The sequence below is a fragment of the Equus caballus genome, chromosome 22, assembly GCF_041296265.1.
Source record: "Equus caballus isolate H_3958 breed thoroughbred chromosome 22, TB-T2T, whole genome shotgun sequence".
Lineage (NCBI taxonomy): Eukaryota > Metazoa > Chordata > Mammalia > Perissodactyla > Equidae > Equus > Equus caballus.
In genome coordinates this window covers 16,500,186-16,521,597 of record NC_091705.1, presented here as the reverse complement: position 1 = coordinate 16,521,597, position 21,412 = coordinate 16,500,186, and the positions used below count along the sequence as shown (strand labels likewise).

Sequence of the window (21,412 nt, the reverse complement as noted above, 5' to 3'; positions counted from 1 at the left end):
GGCAAAGGCAACTTAACAGAAGGCTTAGGTTTAGTGGAAGCATCCCAGTCAAAGGAGCCTGACCTCACACATGGATACCTTGCTCGGAAACTGTAGCATAGAAATACACCCAATTAGTGATGGTTTCCTTGGCCAAAAAAAGTTGGCACTTACAACAATTTAATTATGAAATAAAATTTTCAATAGATAGAAAATTGGTATGCAGCTAAAATTTATTTATCCACATAAGGAAGTACTCCTGCTAAGTATTTTTTATTATTACTTATAAGATCATACTAGTTAGCATTTAGCAGAATTACTCCTCTACAATTTGGATAGCATAAAATAATCTATGTGTCAAGCACTTTAAGTGTAACAAGTAATGAACAAGTCTATACCCAAAACATTTTTTAATCCAAAGTTATAACTTCAGTGATTATTTTAAGTTATATTGTTCTATAATTAAATGTATTTTGCTCACTGAAGTATGTCAAAAATGTAATATTAAAATTATATGCTACATCTCTACAGTTTTAAAATAGATCAATGTTCTCAAATCAATTTCCAACATATTTTTTATATTTTAAACTATTCTTTTCCACATGCTCCCAATAACAAACCATCGGCTAACAGGATTATGAAAGTAACACTGCCTTTCAAGTTTGACACTCAAAAATAGTTGGTCCAAGGTTGTAGTGAAAATCAAATTTTGAGAACTTAAACAGATGGATACAGAACATCGTACATATTTACAAATTCAGCAATGGAGAGCAAGGGCAGATCTGATTAAGAATAATAAAAAAGTTTCATAGGAGGATCTGTAATTTTGATTGTTTTAAAATTTTATGCTAAAACACGATTTTCCAAACTGTTTCATGGAATACTAGTTTTTAAATATTCTTCTATTTTAAAATGATGCTAGTATTATTTTTCTTCTAAAATTACAGGGACATGACAATGTTAAACCTGTGTTTTATAGACTGAATCTTTGTGTCCTCCCAAAATCCATATGTTGAAGTCCTAACCTGCAATGTGCCAGTATTTGGAGAAAAAGATCTATTTGCAAGATTTCACTGGAAACTTCTCAGTCACTCAGAGGGAAAAGGCCCTAGCCTCAAGATGGAAAGATGACTTTTTCCCATCTCATTGATTGATCTATATTTTACATTTTAATGTTGCTTCATATTGGACCATACGTGGTTTATTACACAGCTTTCTTTTCCTGGATTTCTAATTGCCTCTTCTTTTTTCTCCACTTATTATGAGACTTTAGAGTATTCCCAAGTTCTTCAAACTTTCAATTATTCTACCTAACCTTTTTAAATTTCTTCTTTTCCCTCTGGACACAAGCTCCTGAGCCCTCTACCTTCCTGCTCTATCCTGCTTGGGTCACTCTCAAGGCCTACTGCTGACCTTCATCCTATAGGTTTGTTCGCACTCACTCTGCATTGAATCTCTTGTTGGGTTGAATCTAACTTGTGGCTTCATTTGGTTTATGTTCTCATTTGTTCCTAGAACATTCCTTTGTAACTTCCTAAAAAAGAATGCATGAGAGGTAAGCTTAGAGAGCATTTAAATACCTTCTCCTGTGTTTGAATGACAATTGGATTAGGTATGATATTCTAGGTTGAAAAATCCTTTTCCTTAGAACCTTAAAGACATTACTGCACTGTCTTCTAGTGCCCATTGTTGTTGACAAGAAGATGGATCCAATTTGACTCCCATTCCTTTGTAAGTAAACTGTGTAATTGTTTGCTTTCTCTATACACATTTTTTTCCTAAAATTTCATAAGGGATGTAATAAGCTGTGATTTTTTTCCCTCAGTCTAATGACTTATGTCTCCAGCATTCAGAAACTGTCTGTCTCTAATAATTTCCTCCCTACTTCTTTCTTTTATTTTTCTATCTGAAGCCCACATCAGTTGGATATTGGACATTTTAAAGGATCTTCAAGGCTTTCCTTCATTTAAACATATTTTCCCTCTATTTACCTTGTCGTTGTTTTACATTTTGGAAAATGTCATTGATTCTATTGTTCAATCAATAATTTCATTTTTAATTACAGAAATCACACTTTTAGTCTTTGGTAGCTCTTTTTAATATTCTGGTTTTCTTTTGTCAGCAGATTCTTATTATTTAGGTATATTTTCAACTTCTCTGCATCTATCATTTGGAATTTTTAAAGTTTTTTTTTGTTTTATCTCTTTCTTCTGGTATCCCCTTTTCTGTAGTTTTTTCTTGGCCTTCTACGTTTTGCTGTTTCTGATATGCCATGTGATACTAAATTTTCCATTTATACTTAAGGAAGAAAGATTGGGGAGCTGCTATACACTTCCTGGGCTGTTTTATAAATCAATTTCTTTCCTGCCAAGTCTTTGCCTGGAGTAGAAATTCTTTCTTGGAGCTTCATGTGGGACAAGGCCAGGAATGTTAACTAAGAGGCTAGTGGACTACGAGCTCCTCAAGCATCAGAATGAGGTTAGCATCATGTCCTGTTGTAAATGTTATCCACCCATAGGTTGTCCCAGCCATCCTTTTATTTCCTTAGAAAGGATCAAGCTACTATGCTAAGGTGCCCATCATTGCAAAGAGGTGAGGGAAGGGGACAGGACTATTGGCTGGTGCAATACTTTTACAAACAGAATTCCAATTAATGGCCTTGCTTTCAGTCTCCACTTCTAATCCCCCATCTCTATCACATATGTAGACTAGACACCTAGAGCTGCTTAGGCACTCCATTAAATAATTTGCCCCTGCCTCCTCCAGGGTTCCCGCCAAGCCTATGTTGAGAGGCAATTTTCTTTGCATTTTCCTCCTATCAATACGCTCCTTTACACTTTGTTTCTTTCATAAATTTCTTGAAATTCCTCTGCTGTTTGTGCCCCTCATCTTCCTTTGCTTTGCTGTCATAAGTCTCGTGTATTTTTCGATTTCTCTACTTTAATTGAAGTGGAGTATAGGTTTAGTAAGAGGTTACTATGAGTACTCAGTCCAGTATTTTGAACCAGAAGCTCAATACATTATCATTTAAAACGTGTTTGGAAAATGGTTCTCTAAAGATATGGCCTTAACACAGTGCTGTCCAATAGAACTTTCTGTGATGATGGAAATGTTCTAGATCTATGCAGCTCTATACAACAGCCACTAGCCACGTGTAGCCACTGAGTAATAAAAATGTGGCAGTGTGACTGAGGAACTAAAATTTTACTTTAATTTCAATTAACTTCGTGGCTGCCATATTGGACAGCTCCGTTTTAATGTTTGCATGAGTTTACCTATTCTAATAAAGAGATGTAGTATGGTATTTTTTTAAAAGACTACATATATCCATAAATAAACTTAACAAACAATGTAAAAGGTATTTGGAATTGATGTGGTTTGCTCTGGTTATCTAGTTGTGTGTGTGATACCTTTGACCAAATCAAAGGTAAAAAAAAAATCAAATATATGAACTCTATTGTTCTATGAACCCCATGAATGAGGATGTATGCAGTTCTCCAATTTATATTCAGATGTCTGCCACTATGTAGCTACAACCTGTGTTTTGAGAAATTGAGTATTATCAATAAACAAATCCTATACACTATGAAAAAGTGATTAATTGCCTAGGCTTAGTAGTCAGATCACTTGGATTCAACTCCCTTATCTGCTACTTTCTTGCTATGTAAGTGCCAAGTTACTTAACTTCTTTGGGCATCGGAGTCTTAACCTGTATCACGAGGATAATTGTTGATTAAATGAATTGAATGAGTTAGAAAGGGCCTGACATATATTGACCAGTCAGATAAATATTCACCATTATTATTATTTTCATCTGATGGTGTGGGGAATATAAAGTGAGAAGATGAGTAGCTGAAGGAAGGTTCGTTTGCTGGATGCTTTCAGCAAGTCTGTTTGAGTTTTGTTTTTAACAATAAATTCTCATGCTAGTGTAGATTGTGATTACAAAGAGCCTTTCATTCGAAGTAAGTGCCATGTAAGTAACAATTTGCTATCTTCTCTCATTTCATGTGGTTTTCCATGTTCTTCCAGGCAGTGCCGGGGAATGCAGGGGGAAGTGACAGAATGGTTTGCTCAGAAGATAGGATCATGAGTGTCTAGAGAAGCAAAGAAAGTAAAAATAATTTATGACCAGAAATGAGCCTCTTTCATTAGCTACTTACGAAGCCTTGTCCACAGTTTTACATTTTGTTTTAACTTAGAGAGAAAAACAATGTTGAATTAATGAGAGGGTCAGAATGTTCTGACTTAGCACAGTGTTCATGAATCTTTGCTATTTTCATTAATCCTTAGAGTTTACTGATATGGCATTCCACATTTGTTAATTTGCCAGTCGATACGTTAATTGATTGACGAATACAATAGTCAATAGGGAATCACAGTGTTTGCTATCTTATTAATACATTATGTCCATATTTTATCTTAAATACCAAAGGGAAATGTAAGTACTCAAGATTTACCCACAAGCTGTTAAAGCTTTTGACCCAGGATTCTGTGATATCGTACAGGAGTTTAGTAATTAAATCCTAGATACGTGGCAGCAGTTTTGAACACAATCCAGGAACATTGAGTGAATATTCTTTGAGAGCGTCTTGAGAAAAACGTCTACAGGCAAAGAGCTGGTTAGAGAAGAGTTTCTGAGAAACAAAAAGCCACTATGGAAGTGAGACAGCCTAGCTAAAAACCTTTTTTTAATTTTAAAAACAATGCTCAAAAGCACGATGCCTTTGCTCATAAAGCCATTTGCTTGTTAGCGTGAGTTCTGGCAATCCTGTCTCAAATAGATGTTTGGAGTTCGTGTTGAAGTTTTCCAAGGGCAGAGTCTAATCATAGCAAGAGATTACATCTTACACTCCGATTTGCATTCATTAAAATGCAGTTCCTGAAATGGTGGTAAGGGGGGATGTTTCATTGAGACCTTTCCAGTTGCCCATGATTTCATGTTCCTGCAAACATAATCTGCATCTTTCTGGTAAAAGGAAAATGAAAGAGGACAGGAGACTCTCAGTCAATCCCTGTGACTTCTGGATGAAGATCTGTGAAAGAGTGAGAACTAGATTTCCCAGAACTGGCCCCGCCACCCCTCCCCCCATCTCCAGATTGAGTTTATGCACTACTCAATGCAGTTGTTGTCATAGAGACGATTCCGGTTTGTTAAATAAATGAAATAAATAGTTACAGAAAAACTAGACAATGTAAACTGTACATGTGTAAATAAGTTATTTCCTTTGAAATGCCAAATGCCCCATCTCTCTTTCTCTTGTTTTTGAGCCCTTTCTGCTGAAATAGATTCATATCGTTTTCAATGAGGATTTTACTCAATGAACATTTGGGCCATCTCCTGTGTGCAAAAGATTATGAAAATATGTAGTGACATGAGTTACACAATTCATGTGGATGAAAAGTAAAAAGAGCTGATGGATGGTGGTGGTGCTGGTCTTAGGTAAGATGACCACAGAATGAAGTCCTAGAAACCAATTTTTCAACCTAACATATGATAGTAAAGTCTAATTCAATAGATTACCATCATATTCTAGAGGACAAAGTCATAGAAAATGACATATATTGGGAATCCTAAATTGAATAGTTGGTTAAAAAGTTAAATAACCTTATTCTTATATTTGTTCCCTATTTGACTTAGATCAATATGGGACTATACTAAAACTTTGTCTTCCTTGGTCTTTTCAAGTCAGTTGTCCTGGGCCACTTCTCTGATGAAAACGAATTAAATATTTAAAACTACGTTAAATTTCTAATTCAATTACACCCTCCCAGTTTCCTCAGGTCACAATCATCTCTTGCCTGGGCAACAAGAGTTTCTTAAATGTCCTTCCTGACCCCAATTCTGCCACCTCCATCCATTAGATCCATTACACAAAGTGTGATTTTTCTAAAATGCTAATCTGATAAGGTTGCTTCTCTGATCAAGATCTTTAGTTGTTCTCAAACATCTTAAAGTCTGCATTCTCTAATATGGCTTATATGATTTATAAGTTATTACTCATAACTGCTTTATTTTGCTGTTATCCCAGTCTGAGAAAGAGTCATTTGACCTGATATCATAGCCAAACTCAAGCATCATCTTTCATTTTGAAATGAGATCTTCCCTAACCCACTCTTATAATTGCCCACGTTCTATGTTAAGCTGCACCCTTATACTGCACAGATTTCTATCTCAGCCCCCGTAGCATCTTTATTGCACACAAATTCTTATTTCTGTGCATGCCTCCTACAAGAATGTGCTTTCCTTTGGGCCAAAGACATTGTTACTATTTTTTTTAATTTTTAGCATACAAGAAGTATGATAAATGTATATGAAATGAATGACTGAATGAATAAATGAATAGATGAATGAATGAATGGGGCAGAACTGTCAAGTTAATGTTGTTTAGTACCCACAGTTGAATGTAGCTACAGGAAGTAGCACTAACAATCATGAATGACAATACAGATGCCAGCAGGTAAGTGAAACTATTGTCTAAAGGTGTCTGCAACACCAGGATACGCTCATTGAAGTATAATCCACAGAAATTATGAACTAAGACAATGATCAACAGGACAGAGTGTAACAGTAGTTTTTTAAAAGCACAGATTAAGACATATCTGGATTTAAACATATCTCCACTACTTATAACCTTCGCTGGGCCCATTCTTTTACTTTGATTAGCTTCATTTCTGTGTGCATAAGATTAAGTAGATAAAGTCTGCGGCACGCTTAGAGCTTTTTAAATAGAGGTCATATGACTCCCACGTATTCAAGTAAAACCAATGAAAAGTTTTGATTCTAAGTCATCATTAACCCGGAGATAAGACAATAGAACCTCTCATCCCAGAGCCACTGGCTTAAACATTTCCATTTAAAATAATATGTTTTTGGCAGTTATCTATATAACCATACTGAAAAAAAATATTTTCAAAGGCGAGAAAACATTTTTGTGGGTGAACACATTTACACTCCAAATTATTATAGTCACTGGTACCTCCCTGCGGGATTTGAATACATGTGGATACTGGAGAAGGAGTCAAGTGCCTTAACATTCATGGCTTGATATTTGAGGATTTTAATGTCCTAGTCAACCATTCTTTACCATGAGGTAAACACTCAGAAATTAGTTCTAGTCACTGGAACTTGGAGGGAACAGGAGAAAAATAGAAGCTTTTAAAACAAGTCTAGCTGTTGTAATATCATCTTTGAAGCTTCTTTTTGGTCTGAGCGCAACTGTTGCAGCTTTCAACCAAAGCAATGAATTTGAGACCTTCTACCTAGATCTTGCTAAGCTTCACAATTTAGTGACAGCTCCAAAATAAGGAAATGATATCCCAATACCTTCAAAAAGTTGACTTCTTACTTCATGAAAGTCCTGCTCTCCTTCATAATATTACTTAAGAATGAGGAGATATTTACTCACTAACATCAAAAGGGAGAACTGAGAGACAGAATGCCTCTTTTGAGTTCCATGCTAATTTTTCTTGATTATTTTCCCTTAAAAATATCACGGCTCATAAAATCAGTATGAACTCAAGGAGAGAAATAAACAAACCTCTCAAAATGCCTTTTGCAACAATTGGCAGTGATGTCAGTCCTCTTAGCCATTTAATGTCCTCCCAGCTGATAGATGGGTCTATTGCTTTAGCCACGTATGTGGCAAGGCCACTGTTGTCTCCAAAATTTTCCTTAGGAGAAAATGCTAAATCATTGGTTTCAAAATTTTTCATTCTGAAATAAAGAAACAAATAAAATGAGAAACTTCCCAAAGGTAGAGATGTCTTTACAATGACTCATTCAATGAAAAAAGAAAAGTTACCCCTTTCAAATCAATTGGCTCTTCACTCCTTAACCGTCTCTAGGTTGGTTGCATGCATATTTTCCATGTTTTGATGGAGGATTTCAGGCTAGATGTGACAATCTAGTGGACTTAATTGGTCACAGTTTATTTTACATCTTAGGCTGTGTTTGTATAAATAAATCAGTTTCAAGAAAAAATATAAATTCCACATTCAAATATCTCTACCTTTTCAAGCCAGTTTATGAACACAGACAATAGATTTAATGCTATTTTCCGCCAGCAATGCATATTAATCATAATGATAAACATTTGCACGGTATATTAGAGTTAACAGAGGGCTTTTATATCCCAATATTAACAAAGTGTTTTTAAAAGCTTTTAGAAACTAAAATTGATACCCTATGATTCCTATTTTACATAGGAAACAAAAACAGAAGTGAAGAACAAGATGCCCCCAAACATAAACTAGCTCAGGCAGCGTTCAGGTCCAATCTGGGTATCTTGACTCCTAATTACATTCTCTTTGCTCAGATCTCAGTTGCATCCTGGCAATTGCATGTGACTTCAGGAAATCTTCCAATATCCTTGTGGAAAATTCTAGAGGGAATTGGAACTGCAGTAACACGTGTTAATACTTTCTGTCTGCTGCCACCGTAGACTTTTCTCCTGTCCTGCTATTGGGGGCGGGGGGCTTAAGGAGAAGTGCGAAGTATTTCCCAGCAAATGAGTTGACAGGTCTTGCTTTTCCATCCTCCATTTAGTTATTTTCTCTGAGACTCTCTGCCTGCTGACTCAAACTTCCCAGTCTTCCCCAGACGATCCTGACCAGGGCATGAGCTTTCCAATGATCAAGACCTTCATTTCTCTGCCTGTGGTGTGACGGTTAATTTTACGTGTCAGTGTGACTGGCCAAGGGGTGCTTAGACAGCTTGTAAAACATTATTTCTGGGTGTGTCTGTGAGGATGTTTCTGGATAAATTTTGGATGATTCAAATTAGCATTTGAATCGGTAGACTGATTAAAGATGATAGTTGTCACCAATGTGGACGGGCATCATCCAATTTGTTGAGGGCCCAAATCGAACAAAAAGGCGAAGGAAGGACAAATTTGTTCTCTCTGCTTGAGCTGGGACATCCATTATCTCCTGCTCTTGGACATTGGAGCTCCTGGTTGTCAAGCCTTCATATTTTTACCAGAACTTATACTATCGGCGCCCCAGTTTAGGCCTTCAGACTTGGATGGAAGTTATACACTGTTGGTTCCTCTGGTTCTCAGGCTTTTTGGTTTGGACTGGGCCACTGGCTTTCCTGGGCCTCTAGCCGTAAAGAGCATGTTGTGGGACTTCTCAGCCTCCATAACTCTCTCTCTCTCTCTCCATATCTAATATCTATAAACCTTTATATATCCTGCTAGATCTGATTCTCTGGAGAACTTGACTAATACACGTGGTTTTCTCCTGCTTCTGGAGCCTGAGTTACCACTCACACAGCAGGCCTGAAGTGTCAAGGATGTTGGTGTATAAACACCCCTGCTTCCTCACCCCTAGGCAGACTCACTCTGAGATGTGTTCTACATGATCTCCTAGAATTTTCCAGCAGCATTCAGCTTCAGTTGCCCACAGTTGTAGCTGTCTTGATTAACATGCCTGTTGTTTGCTGCTCTCCTTCCTTCGCACCACTTCCCCATTCCTGTGCCAGCATTCCCTTCATCTTCCAAAGGTACAACCTGCACTTAAATCATTGCCTCGCTCTCTGCTCCTAGAGGAACCCAAACTGAGACAAAAACCCACTGAGTTACTACCTTCCCCTATATTTACTCTTGTTAACCCAGCTCGGACCAGTATTTCTCTAATTCACCTGGAACCTGAGTCACCACCCACACAGTAGATTTGAAGTGTCAAGGATGTTGGTGGAACAAATACACCAGTATTTATGGAGCATACTGGCTCTGCTACCAGTTTACTCTACACCTGAAGTCTTTTCTCTTGGTCTAGTATCCTAATATCCTGACTAGATTTTGGCAGTTCTGCAAACTCAGGACAAAAGTTTTTTCTGCCTGTACCTCTGACCACCAGCTGGATGGCTGGTCATCTGGATACACAATGGTACCACCCATGTGACTTAGTTGCCTACAGCCCCAAACCCAATTGTTAACTTCATATCTCTGAAAGACTGTCTTTGAATGATGACAATGACCTGGATTCAACTTGCTCTTCTGCACATTATAAATTACTCTGCTAACCAATCTCCCCTTTGGGTAAAAGCACAGCTGTATCTTGATCTCCGGCTTAGTCACAGCTTTTTCTTCCCTTTCATTTGCTCTGTCACTAAACATGGAAAGGAGTTAGAAGCCATGACTACAACAACTTTTATTTAAACCTAGAATACATAAGCACACTATTTTTAAATTATTTTTTTAAAGAATCGTACAACTTCCTTTGATGTAAAACTAAGTTGAATGCTTTTTACATTTCAGTGTACTCTCATCGAAAATAGCTGGTTGTGTATCTTGGGCAGCATATGTTACAAAGACATGAACATTCACATCCCACATAATTCTATTCAAGTCATTGGCAAGTTTTTCTCAAGAAGGATTGAACAGTTGGTCCTATAGTTTCATGGATTCAGATGACCATTAAATATCATAGAAAATTCTAGCTCTGGGAGAGTCATACTGGTATCCATCTATTTATTGAGCTTTAGAATGGATTTTAGCTGAAATACTCAGGCATCTCTTTTGATCAAACCACTTGGGGTTGTACATTTTATCACAGAAGCTCGTCTTCTGTGGTCATCTTGAATTAAGCTAACCTTCTGGTCAATAAACATATGCTTATTATGAAGACCTATTCCATTACTTAAAAATGATACTAAGGGACATTAAATTCCAAATTTTTAAAAAATATTGTCAATAAGAAAAAGGTCCGGTCTGTCTATTCCATAGAAAGACTAAGGAAAAAAAGAAAAATATCTGTATGTGTATAAACTCTGCATAGCACCCCACCCCCATCCCAAACAAGCTACAGTGTTCCAGCAGGGGCGGGGTGAAAGGGTGAAATGGATAGGAAAAAACAGAAACATGGATAAAATTATATAAATAACTGCTGTTATTCTTGGACGGTGAAATGCAGATCAACACTTGAATGAATGTTGCCTTACAGAAATCTCAGCGCACAATGAAGCCTTGTTGTTACTCTAAAACGTTGTTCAAAGCCAGAAGCCAAGAAAAAGTTTTCAGATATCTTGACAGAGACCCACGATGGAGTGTTTTACCATGGCTCTGAGGAAATCTCCATGAACGCTATTTTTATTCGAATTATGACATATACACACACAAAAAAAACATTTAAAACGGCTTCTGATAACCAAAGTATTCCATTTTGTAAGGAAGGAAAAGGGCAACATCAAAATAATAACATGATTACTTAGAACTTGATTCTCTGAATCCCAACGTATGTAATAATCCAAAGGCAAGGGATAGAATTTCTTCTTTGTATGGGATTCATTGTGCCTTGAATGGCCCTCAAATATATTTTTTTAATCTAATATAGAAATTATTTTAGCTTTTAGTAAGTTAGTATCATAAAAATAGTAACAACTACTAAAGAAAGTTAGACACTATTAAATTACCAATAGTAGCACTAATTATAATGAATAGTGTTGAGATACATAATATTATTTATTATAAGTATTGATAATGTGACATTAAAGATAAAGTTACGTGTCTCCATAATAGGAAACAAAATAGAGCCCATGATATTAACACAATATTAGAGAGATTGAGAGATTCATAATACAAGCATACCTTGGACAAATGGCAGGTTTGGTTCCAGACCACCGCAATAAAGCGAATATCACAAGAAAGTGAGTCACATGAATTTTTTGGTTTCCCAGTGCGTATAAAAGTTTTGTTTACACTACACTGTTGTCTATTAAGTGTGCAATAGCACTATATCTAAAACACAATGTAGATACTTTAATTAAAAAATATTTTATTGCTAAAAAATGTTAACCATCACCTGAGCCTTCAGCAAGTCATAATTTTTTTGCTGTTGGAGGGTCTTGTAAAAAAAATGCAATATCTGAGAAGCGCAATAAAACAAAGCATAATAAAAAGAAGTGTGCCTGCACATAGAGGAATTGGTGCATGGGCCACCGGACTTTAATTCTGTGGTTGGGGAAACACTTCCATCAAGAATGTAGACCTACTAATTTCCTCCTCAGTGTGGCTGGCCAGATAGAAGAAAGGTTCAGGGCATGGATTTTATGCTTGAGGGCAAACTCTTGTTCACCTTCTTACTAGTCATGTTTTGTTGGGTACATCTCATATGATCAACTACATTTTTATTGATTGATTCAACATTATTTATTGAGCACCTACTATACGTCAGTGTTTTAGATGTTCAGGACATACCAGTAAATAAAACAACCAAAAACACCTGGCCGCCTGACCTCCTGACAAGGGGAGACAGAAAATATACAGAAAACATCATCAATAAGCGATCTATGGAACATGTTAGAACTTAAGTGCCATACAAAACAAGGAACCAAGTGGAACATAATAAGGGAGGTGAGCTGGTGGAGGCTTAACTTGAACTCTTAAATATGGCCATCAGAGCCGGCCTCATTGAGAAGCTCCCGTGCAGAGGAAATTAGCAGAGCATTGTTATTGTATTGGTTTCCTGTTGCTGCTATAACAAATGACCACAAACTTAGAGGCTTAAATATGACACAAGTTTATTCTAGTACAGTTCTGGAGGTCAAAAGTCCAAAATGCATCTCACTGGACTAGACTCGAAGTGACGGTGGAGCTGTTTTCCTCCCAAAGCCTCCAGGGGAGAACCCCTTTCCTTGCCTTTTCCAGCTTCTGAAGGCCAGACAGTCCCCGACTACATTCTCTGACCCTGATGCTCCTGTTTCCCTTTATAAGGACTCTTTTAATTACATTAAGCCTACCGGGATAATCCAGGATAATCTTCCCATCTCAAGGTTCTTAACACAATCACATCTGCAAAGTTCTTTGTGCCATGTAAAGAAATATACTTAAGGTTCTGGAGATTAGGACATGGACATCTTTGGGAGGTCATTATTCTGTCTAACCCAGTTACATTGTGAATGTTTTCCTAGCCAAAGAATTTTTAGACTATTGGGCCATGTACCAAGTCCTCCTTCACAAATCTTTCTCTCCCCTGCAAAGTCCCCCATACGTATTGCATCTATTCTGATCTCCACTGTTTATTTTTATTTTGGTTTCCCAGTGTAAGAACGTGTAGATCCACCCCTACTGTCCACATGTAAAGGAAGTGTGGAAGTTAGTCGTGCAGTGATTTGGGGAAAGAATGCTCCCAGCAGAGGGAACAGTCAATGCGGACGGTCTAAGGTGCAAGCGTGTCTGGTATGTTGAAAGAACAGCGGGGAAGCTGGTGTCACTGGAAGAGTGAAGATGAGGGTGCCAGGCACTGAGGTCAGAGAATCAGGCGGAGCTTCACAGGCCACGTTTATCGTGAGAGACCTGGGAGGACAAGGGTGGCCTGATCTGTTTTAGTGTGATGTGTTTTGGCTATTGTGATTAATAAATCATTTCAGGGCTTAAGGAAGCATGTCCCTGGGCAATTGCCAAAGGAGTAGGTGTCATGATTTACCCTGATCTTAGTCAATGTTGGAAATTACTTTTTTGCTCTTTCGACTGCCCTGGCTTTATACTGAAGAGCCAAATCTTCCCTGGGGTAAATGAACCATCTCCATGGGGCACAGAGATAAAAAGGCCCTGCTTCAAAGCCTCAGGAATCAGTTTAGTGAAGCAGCTTCATCCCTTGCTTCTTCCAAGAGCAGATGAGAATTCTCCTTACTCCCCCTCAGTTTCAGGAGCCTCCCTGCCATTCATAATGTGCACACATCCATGTGTTTTGCATATAGCCCAAGCAGAGACTACCAAACGCCTGAACTCTCGCTGGTCCCAGATGCCAAGAGCCGGGCCCCTCCCCCCGACCCAGGCAGAGGAAGTAGCAGGGGCTGGAAGGAGCCACTGCTTTACAGACTCATTCTCCTCTGGATTTCCTGCCTGCCTCGCCTGCCAAACCTCACTTCTGAAAAGCCAGCCTTCACCTTCTATGAGTCAGGTCAGTTGCGGAAAGAAATCTGATTTCATATCAGGCTGTAACAGATGAGCTTTTTGGTTGTATGTGGCCTCCAGCGGAAGCCTGGGCCTCCCATTAGCATGCTTTGCCTTCCATGGCTGACTGTGGGCCGCGGAGTTGCTGCCCATAAGGTGCTGGCCGGCTCTGTCGTCCACGAGGATAGACAAGCCCAGTGTGCGCTCTAGGGGTCAGGGGCACCGGACTGTGGGGTGTTTCCTGCGTTCCCTGTGACCTGGATGTGTTGCTCATTATGTGATCATCTTCAGAGGGGAGATGTGACAAGCTGGACAGCCGTGGCCACTCCTGTGCACATCGACAGCTGAAAAGGGCCTTTGTCTCCTGGTCCTTCACGTCATCTGGGCAGGAGCCGAGAGCGAGGAAAAGGGGAAGAAGCAAGTCAACCTTCCCGCTCCTGACGGAGTGGCTCTGGCACCAAGGGAGCAAGAGATACAGCCAGAAAGAACTGTGTCATCTCCCCCTCGAAGAAGACACCACTGTGAAACAGGCTTTGTTATCCAGAGCGAGAAAGTGCTTCTGAGGCTGCAAAGACCTGACTGTATTATTTATTTTTGTAGTAGTAACAGTATCAGGAGGGGAGGAAAAGGAATAGCAAATTCCTTTCCAAATGGCCACAGGGAAATCATGAGGAATGTTTCCTGTCAGAAGCCTCAATAGTAGGAGACAAATTATTTTAGAAAGTCTAAAAAACAAGGAGTAGTAGAGAAATAATGTGAATACAGATTTCATATTAGGGATGTTTGAAGCCATCTATTTCCTGATTAATTTGGCAAGAAGTAGGAATATGTGAGGGACTTTTGTTTTTGTTTTTATTTTCTTAGAAAGACAGGGTGTTTGGGGAACCCCGTCTGGGATACATGGAGCAGGTTTATTGGCAGGCCTCTCAGGGAAAGCACTGTCTCTTTTTGCCATTGGGCAACAGAAGGACCATATACGGAAATAATATCCTAAACCTGCCTGGAAGTGTCACAGAGATGGCATCACACAGCTAATTTATATATGGCTCCTTGGCAAGATTTTAAGCACAATATTTTATACTCAAATAGGTGTGTACACAGCAGAGCTATATGACAGCTATGTGACACCTATACAAGATGCTATATGGACCTATATGGTGGATGAGATACATCCCACTCTGACTATAATATATACGGGACGCTGGCTTCCAACGATCTTCTTGTCCTTCAATAGAATGCTGATGTGATTTTGAATCTTTTAGATTTTGAATCTTTTAGAAGGGTTAATTTTACATACAGACAGTAAACAACCTGCGAATTGATGTCTAGGATCCAAGGAAGGCATCCTCCATCATTTCACATACTCTGATGGATGCTTCGAAATCCTATCATCAAAACATCTGCCGTTAAAACTAAGGTTGTGATCCCAGTTCAAATACTTACAGCCCTGAAGGCTATCAGTCACACATTGGTATGAAAAACCTAAGAGCAGATGTTGGTGGGAAGTGGGCAAAGGAAGAAACAAAGGGGGAAAGAGGTCTGTAGCTTAGGGAGGTTGGAGTCTTTCTCAGTAAATTCCGCTGAGTTCCTGGCTGTGACTCAAGATGACTCTAATCCCAACATATTAAAAGGACAAGATCAACAATTTCTTGCTAATGGACAGGCTGAATGACCTGATAAAACCATCATAGTTCAATTTTAGATCACTAGATACATGGTTTTTGCTAAGATGAGTAACTGAGTGAATGAATGAATGAAGGAATGAACCAGTGAATGAATCTTGCTTGATCCATGGATGAACCACAATGAAAGAGGAATTTTGCTGAAAGAAGCAGGAGATGAGGGCTAAAATATGTGGCTTCTCTTGTCTCTACTCTTTTAGCTTTCTTCAATCTTCCTAGCCACAGTTGTTCCAAATACAATTAAAAAATAAAGTTAAAAGGTGGTTCTTTAATTTCAATAGACCAAAACCTAAGGTATTGGGATCACAAAATAATGTTGCCTGGGCTATATTATGTATCTTCCATCTATATGGCAACTCATATTATCCAAAACCCTTAATGCACTCTGGTACATAAATTTATTTGACTTTCACAAGTATATGAGCAATTCTTGTCTCTGTTTTATAGCTCAAGTATGTGACACCCACACAAGGTGTGTGATTTGCTGGAGATAATATATGTGGATGTTTGGCAATGGTGCCGTCTCTAGAACAAAGACCCTATCTATCCTAGACAAGATCCCATTCAACCATACTTTGGGACCAATGTTTTACGAAGATCTAATTCCCCAGGGCACTCACTTGGAAACTGGAGAAAGCCTCTGGAGCTGGTTTATGTTAAGAGCAAAGAGAGCTAGGAAAACAGCTCAGGGGCCCAGGTAATCAGAGACCCTTTGTTACCTGAGTTGGGGTGGCAGCTTGAACCTGTTACGCACATCATCGAAGCGGTTGCCCAGGTAAGGGGTGTCCACCGTCACAAATATGGCCTTATACCCCATCCGCTCAGCCCGCCGCACTAGCTGCTTGGTGACCTCACGGTCCTTGTAAATGTACAGCTGCAGCCAGCGAAGCGCCTCAGGACCAGCCTCTGCCACTTCTTCAATTGAGGAGGTGGCCCAGGTACTCAGCATCATGCCGGTTCCCAGTGACCTGCAAGCTGAGGGAGAAAGGGCAAGATCAAGGCAAGCCTGGCATTTTCCCCACGACAAAGCCTTCGGGTTGTGGTTCATGGGGTAAAGACAACTACATGGGTAATTTGGCAATAAGAAATCAAGTCTTTAAAAATATAGAAATTTGTATTCCTTCTACACTTTGTGAATTGATCCTGAAAACAAAAATGAGTCAAATAGCCAAAGATATGCTATAGATAAGGATGAAAAAATTGTGAACAACCTGAATGTCCAACCTTAGGGGGTTGGATAAATTGTAGTTCATATGTGAAATGACATGTACACACCATTTAAAGGTAATATTTTTGTGTTGGTTAATTTTATGTGCCAACTCGGCTAGGCATGGTACCCAGATGTTTGCTCAAATACGTCTGGATGTTGCTATGAAGATATTTTTTAGAGAAGATTAGCATTTAAATCAGCAGACTTCGAGTAAGGCAGATTATTCTGTATAGTGTGGATGGCAGATTATTCTCAACCCAATCAGTTGAAGGCCTTAAGGAAAAGACTGACCTTCCCTGAGGAAGAGGGAATTCTGTCAGCAGGCCGCCTTGAGACTTGAACAGCAGCATCAGCTCTTCCCTATCTACATCCTGCCAGCTTATCCTGCAGATTTTGGACTTTCCAGCCTCCACAATTCCATGAACCAATTTCTTAAATCTCTCTCTATATACCTATAGATAGATATAGATACAGATATATGTTCCTCTTTCTCGTTATAGATATATATAGATATGTATCTGGAGGTATACATATGTATCTACATATCTAGAGAGAAAGAAATCTTACTATTACAATCATAAAAGAATATTTATGAACATAGAAAGATGCTCAAGATATATTAAGAAAGCAAAAAAGGCTACAAAATGACATGTATAATGTGATTCCACATTTATACAAATGTGATTATTGGTATGTGAACCTAAACAAATGAATTGCTAATGATACGCGGGAGAATTATGGGTGAATTTAATTTTTTTCTTTCTTTTAAATTTTTATCTTTTAAAATTTTGTTAAAAGTGTATTCTATCATTTATGCTGTCTTTTTAACTTTTATAAAATACATACACTAGACATCCCAAGTAGACAGCAGTTACCTCACATCCTTTTGAGCAAGATGTCAAAAAATGAGCAAATAAATGAAAAATTAGATAAATTCATCTAACCAATTGTCTTAGAGAACTTGAAAGAATGTGGGTAGTAGGCTTTCCTCCAAAAATAGATAGTAAAATTGGGGTTAGGGTTAGTGGAGGAGAAAAGGATACAATGCTTAAATGCCATATACCAAACACGCTGAGAGATAAATGATAACTAGATAAAACTGACTATATGACCTCAGGTCATTGGATTTCTCTGCGTGCCCACCCTATGCCAAATGGGAGTAAATGTAGTTGTCCAAGTGACACTCAGGGTGATGAGGAGAATCAAGTGACATGCTGTTCAGAAAGCTACTTTGGGAGGTTAAAAAGCTTCCATGCTCCTCAAACTTTAGCAGACAGCCAAATCCCCTGGCGCATTTGTGAACATGCAGACTGTGAAAACACACTCCCAGAGTTTCTGATTCAGGGGGTCCAAGATGGGGCCCAAGAATTTGTCTTTCTATCCAGCTCCCAGGTGATTCCGATGCTGCTGGTCCTGGACCACATGTTTACATTTAAATAGTAGCATTATCATTTGATAGTGAAGCTCTAAAGTCAGCTAGTAATAAAATAGACTTTATTTTGGATAAATGCTACTTTTTCTATGCCTTTGAAGGTGTTTTTCATCCCTGTCCTTCAGGTCACAGGCCAGATAAAAAAGATAGGAGCTGGAGATGATCTTGTCAATGGGTCACTAATTTGTTCCCTCCCAGTGTTCCTCTGAGAATTTCTCTACTAGGGACTCATGGGTTGCAAAATATTGTCCAACAAACCACATTTGATTCAGTAATAACACATATGAACATCTGGACCATTGTTTGATTTTCATTAAGATTTGTAAATACGGAAAATAGCTCCAGGCCGTTCATGCTGTTTGACAGGAACACCAGGGGACATTGTTTGCTCGGGTTGGAATCCCCTAACCATCAATTTACTACAAAGAAAATACGTCCTGAAAAGGATGTGGCCTAACAATGATCACACAGAGATGGACAGCAGAATGAGATGCAAACCCAGCATGTCTGACCACTCCCCTAAGGCAGTAACCTTTCCAGAACTCCAAGAAGCCCTGGCACCAAGCATAAATAAATGTACTTCCCCAATTCTTCAGGGCTGTGACACTTGAAGGAGCAGGTTTGCTACATCCCTAAGGGATGCCACCACACCCACAGCTCTAGGAAGGCATGGAAATTTGGAAACCAGAGGGTATGGTCTGCCACATACTATAGGTGCAGAGTGTGGCTGCACAAAAGGATCCAGCCAGGAGGACTGCTCAGATGATAAGGCACCTTCTTGTAGTTTACACAAAGGTATCATGTGGGTAAGCAGGAGATCTGCCAGGAAGGATTAAAATCCTCAAAAAGATCTCCTTGAATTCATAAGAAATCCCTACAGACATTCCACACAGATTGCTGAAATGCTACAAACCAGTGTACCAATAACATCTACTTCACCTAAACCAACAGAATTGCAGGAGGTGTCCACCCTCACAAACATTTTGTCCAAATCACTTGAGCAATGCATGTCCAGAGGGAAGGAAGGCCAGTCCATGCCATCTACGTCCTGAGTCTACCAGCTCTGATACTAATGTCTCCAGCTGTTACTGGTGCTCAGTATTTACTTTCCAGTGATTAAATCATACAGGGCTGAAATTTTGAATCAGAGCCCCCCCAAATTCTAAATTACCATTGTTTCCAGTTGAAGGCATTTAATAACTCATTATTTGGTGATTTCATGAATTTACTCCAGCAGTCTCCTGGATACATGGGTAATATCATAGTCTGTGCTGACATATTATGAGTTGAGGCTAAGATATTACTCCCAGGTGAGAACAGGTGCAAAACTTAGAAGGCTCCAGGCTTCTTGGAAAGTATATTACTGATCACCATGATCCCCATTCACTTGTGATTATTTGCTGGAATAAAGGAAAATTAGTGATGCATTGCATCCAATGTTTTCAGCACACTTTATGTTAGAATGAGGTATGGGAGCCTGGGGTTTTGCAAGGACCATTCAGAGAGAGAATCACAGATTTGCCCGGTTTCACTAAGGACAGATCTGAGATTAAGTTGGTATGACAATTCTGCTTCTTAAAATATCGAAATGTTTCCATTCGAATTGGTAAATAACCATGGCTCTGAAGTAAATCACCCACCTGAGTCCTTTCATGTGCCATCACTCCCTTCTCCCCAGAAGGAACCCCTGGACCCCTCCCAGCCAACAATCCAGCGATTTAAGGGTTAATGCTGGGCAGAGCTGAGGACATCCAGAATGTTGCTAGAGCACCAGAGACCAGCATCTGAGTATCTCTTCTCATTGGTCAAAGCCCTTTGCTGCACTGGTTGCTAAATATTTCAAACAGCACTTTTCCTGAGAGATAAAAATATACTCTTGTAGCTCACGTCACTCTTTTGGGGACAAAACTTACAATTTTTTAATTTTATAAAGGACCTAGCATAGTCAGATTTTGTTGAGAAATTCTGATCAAAATTATCCTTGAAAGTTCCTGAAAGCACAAATGTTTTTGATTCTGTTTTCTCTCCCCATTCATTTTTCACCATGAAACTCTGACCCCCTGCTCTCAAAAGCAGAAACTGTCAGATTTCACTTTACAAAGGACATGGGTCAGCTTGCATGGAGTCCTCTTCTCAACTTGTGGTGCAGTAACGGAGGAGTCGGATATATGTTGCATGTTTGTAACTCCTGGCAAAAAGGAAACCACCTTTGAGGTGGTACTACTATAAAGGCAAGGCCTGGCTCTTGTCCATGATGAAGGTCCCCAATGTTGATCCGAGTCTAGAAAATTTGGCTTCCGTATCCAGGAGGCTACACCATCAAGTAAACATTGATCCCTTATCACAGAACTCCATTTCCTTACTTTCCTTACTTCTACTCACCCCCTCTTTTACCATCCCTAAGACACATCTTCTTCAAGGATAGACACCTAAACTTTTAATGCTCTAGATGTAGTCTTGTCGTTGTCAGAGCTGTTGAGTCGATTCCAACTCCCAGCGCCCCATGTACGGCAGAGTGGAACCCTGTCCGGTGTTCTGTGCCATCCTCTCACCCTCCGCGCTGTATCAAACAATGCTCCACTGCTATTCATAGAGCTTTCATGGCCAATTTTTTCAGAAGTGGGTGGGCAGGTCTTTCTTCCTAGTCTGTCTTCGTCTTGAAGCTCCACTGATGCATGTCCAACATGGGTCACCCTGCTGGTGTTTGAAATACCAGTGTCATAGCTTTCAGCATCACAGCAACACGCAGCCACCAGCGTACAACAACTGACAGACCAGTGGTGTGGTTCCCTGACCCGGGAAGGAACAGGGGCCGCAGCAATGAGAGCGCCGAATCTTAATTAGTAAACCACCAGGGCTGGTTTAGATATAATTAGACTGTTTATATTTGACACTTTTTCCTCTTCTTTATTTAGAAGCAACAGTAATACATGATGCCATTGCTATAAGAAAAATGCATATCACTCACACACACACACGTGCACACAATCACTAAAAGAAACACTAGTAAGGTCTCAGGCATTGAAGCTGAAACATAAAGCCATGTATATAACCTGGGAGATAATGGCTGTATCTCAGAAAGACAACAGAATAAAACGGATTGAGAGTCAGAGGCCTGTGCTAGAGGCCTGGCCTTGCCATCCACAAGGCACATTTCATCTGCAAAGTAGCTCCAACCATAGCTGCTGCCCTTCCCACTTATAGCCCACTG

The 21,412-nt window shown here is 39.3% G+C and overlaps 1 protein-coding gene across 2 annotated transcripts in view; it reads right to left on the bottom strand.

The window, feature by feature from the left end:
• Window positions 1-21,412, bottom strand: part of HAO1 (hydroxyacid oxidase 1) — a 50,686-nt gene that overhangs the window by 10,216 nt on the left and 19,058 nt on the right. For both annotated transcript variants that reach the window (XM_001493831.6, XM_070247470.1), the window contains exons 3-4: window positions 16,279-16,534; window positions 7,521-7,696 (exon numbers count right to left, since the gene is read on the bottom strand). In XM_001493831.6, coding sequence (XP_001493881.1) covers window positions 7,521-7,696; window positions 16,279-16,534 — 432 coding nt within the window. The remainder of the gene's footprint in view (window positions 1-7,520; window positions 7,697-16,278; window positions 16,535-21,412) is intronic.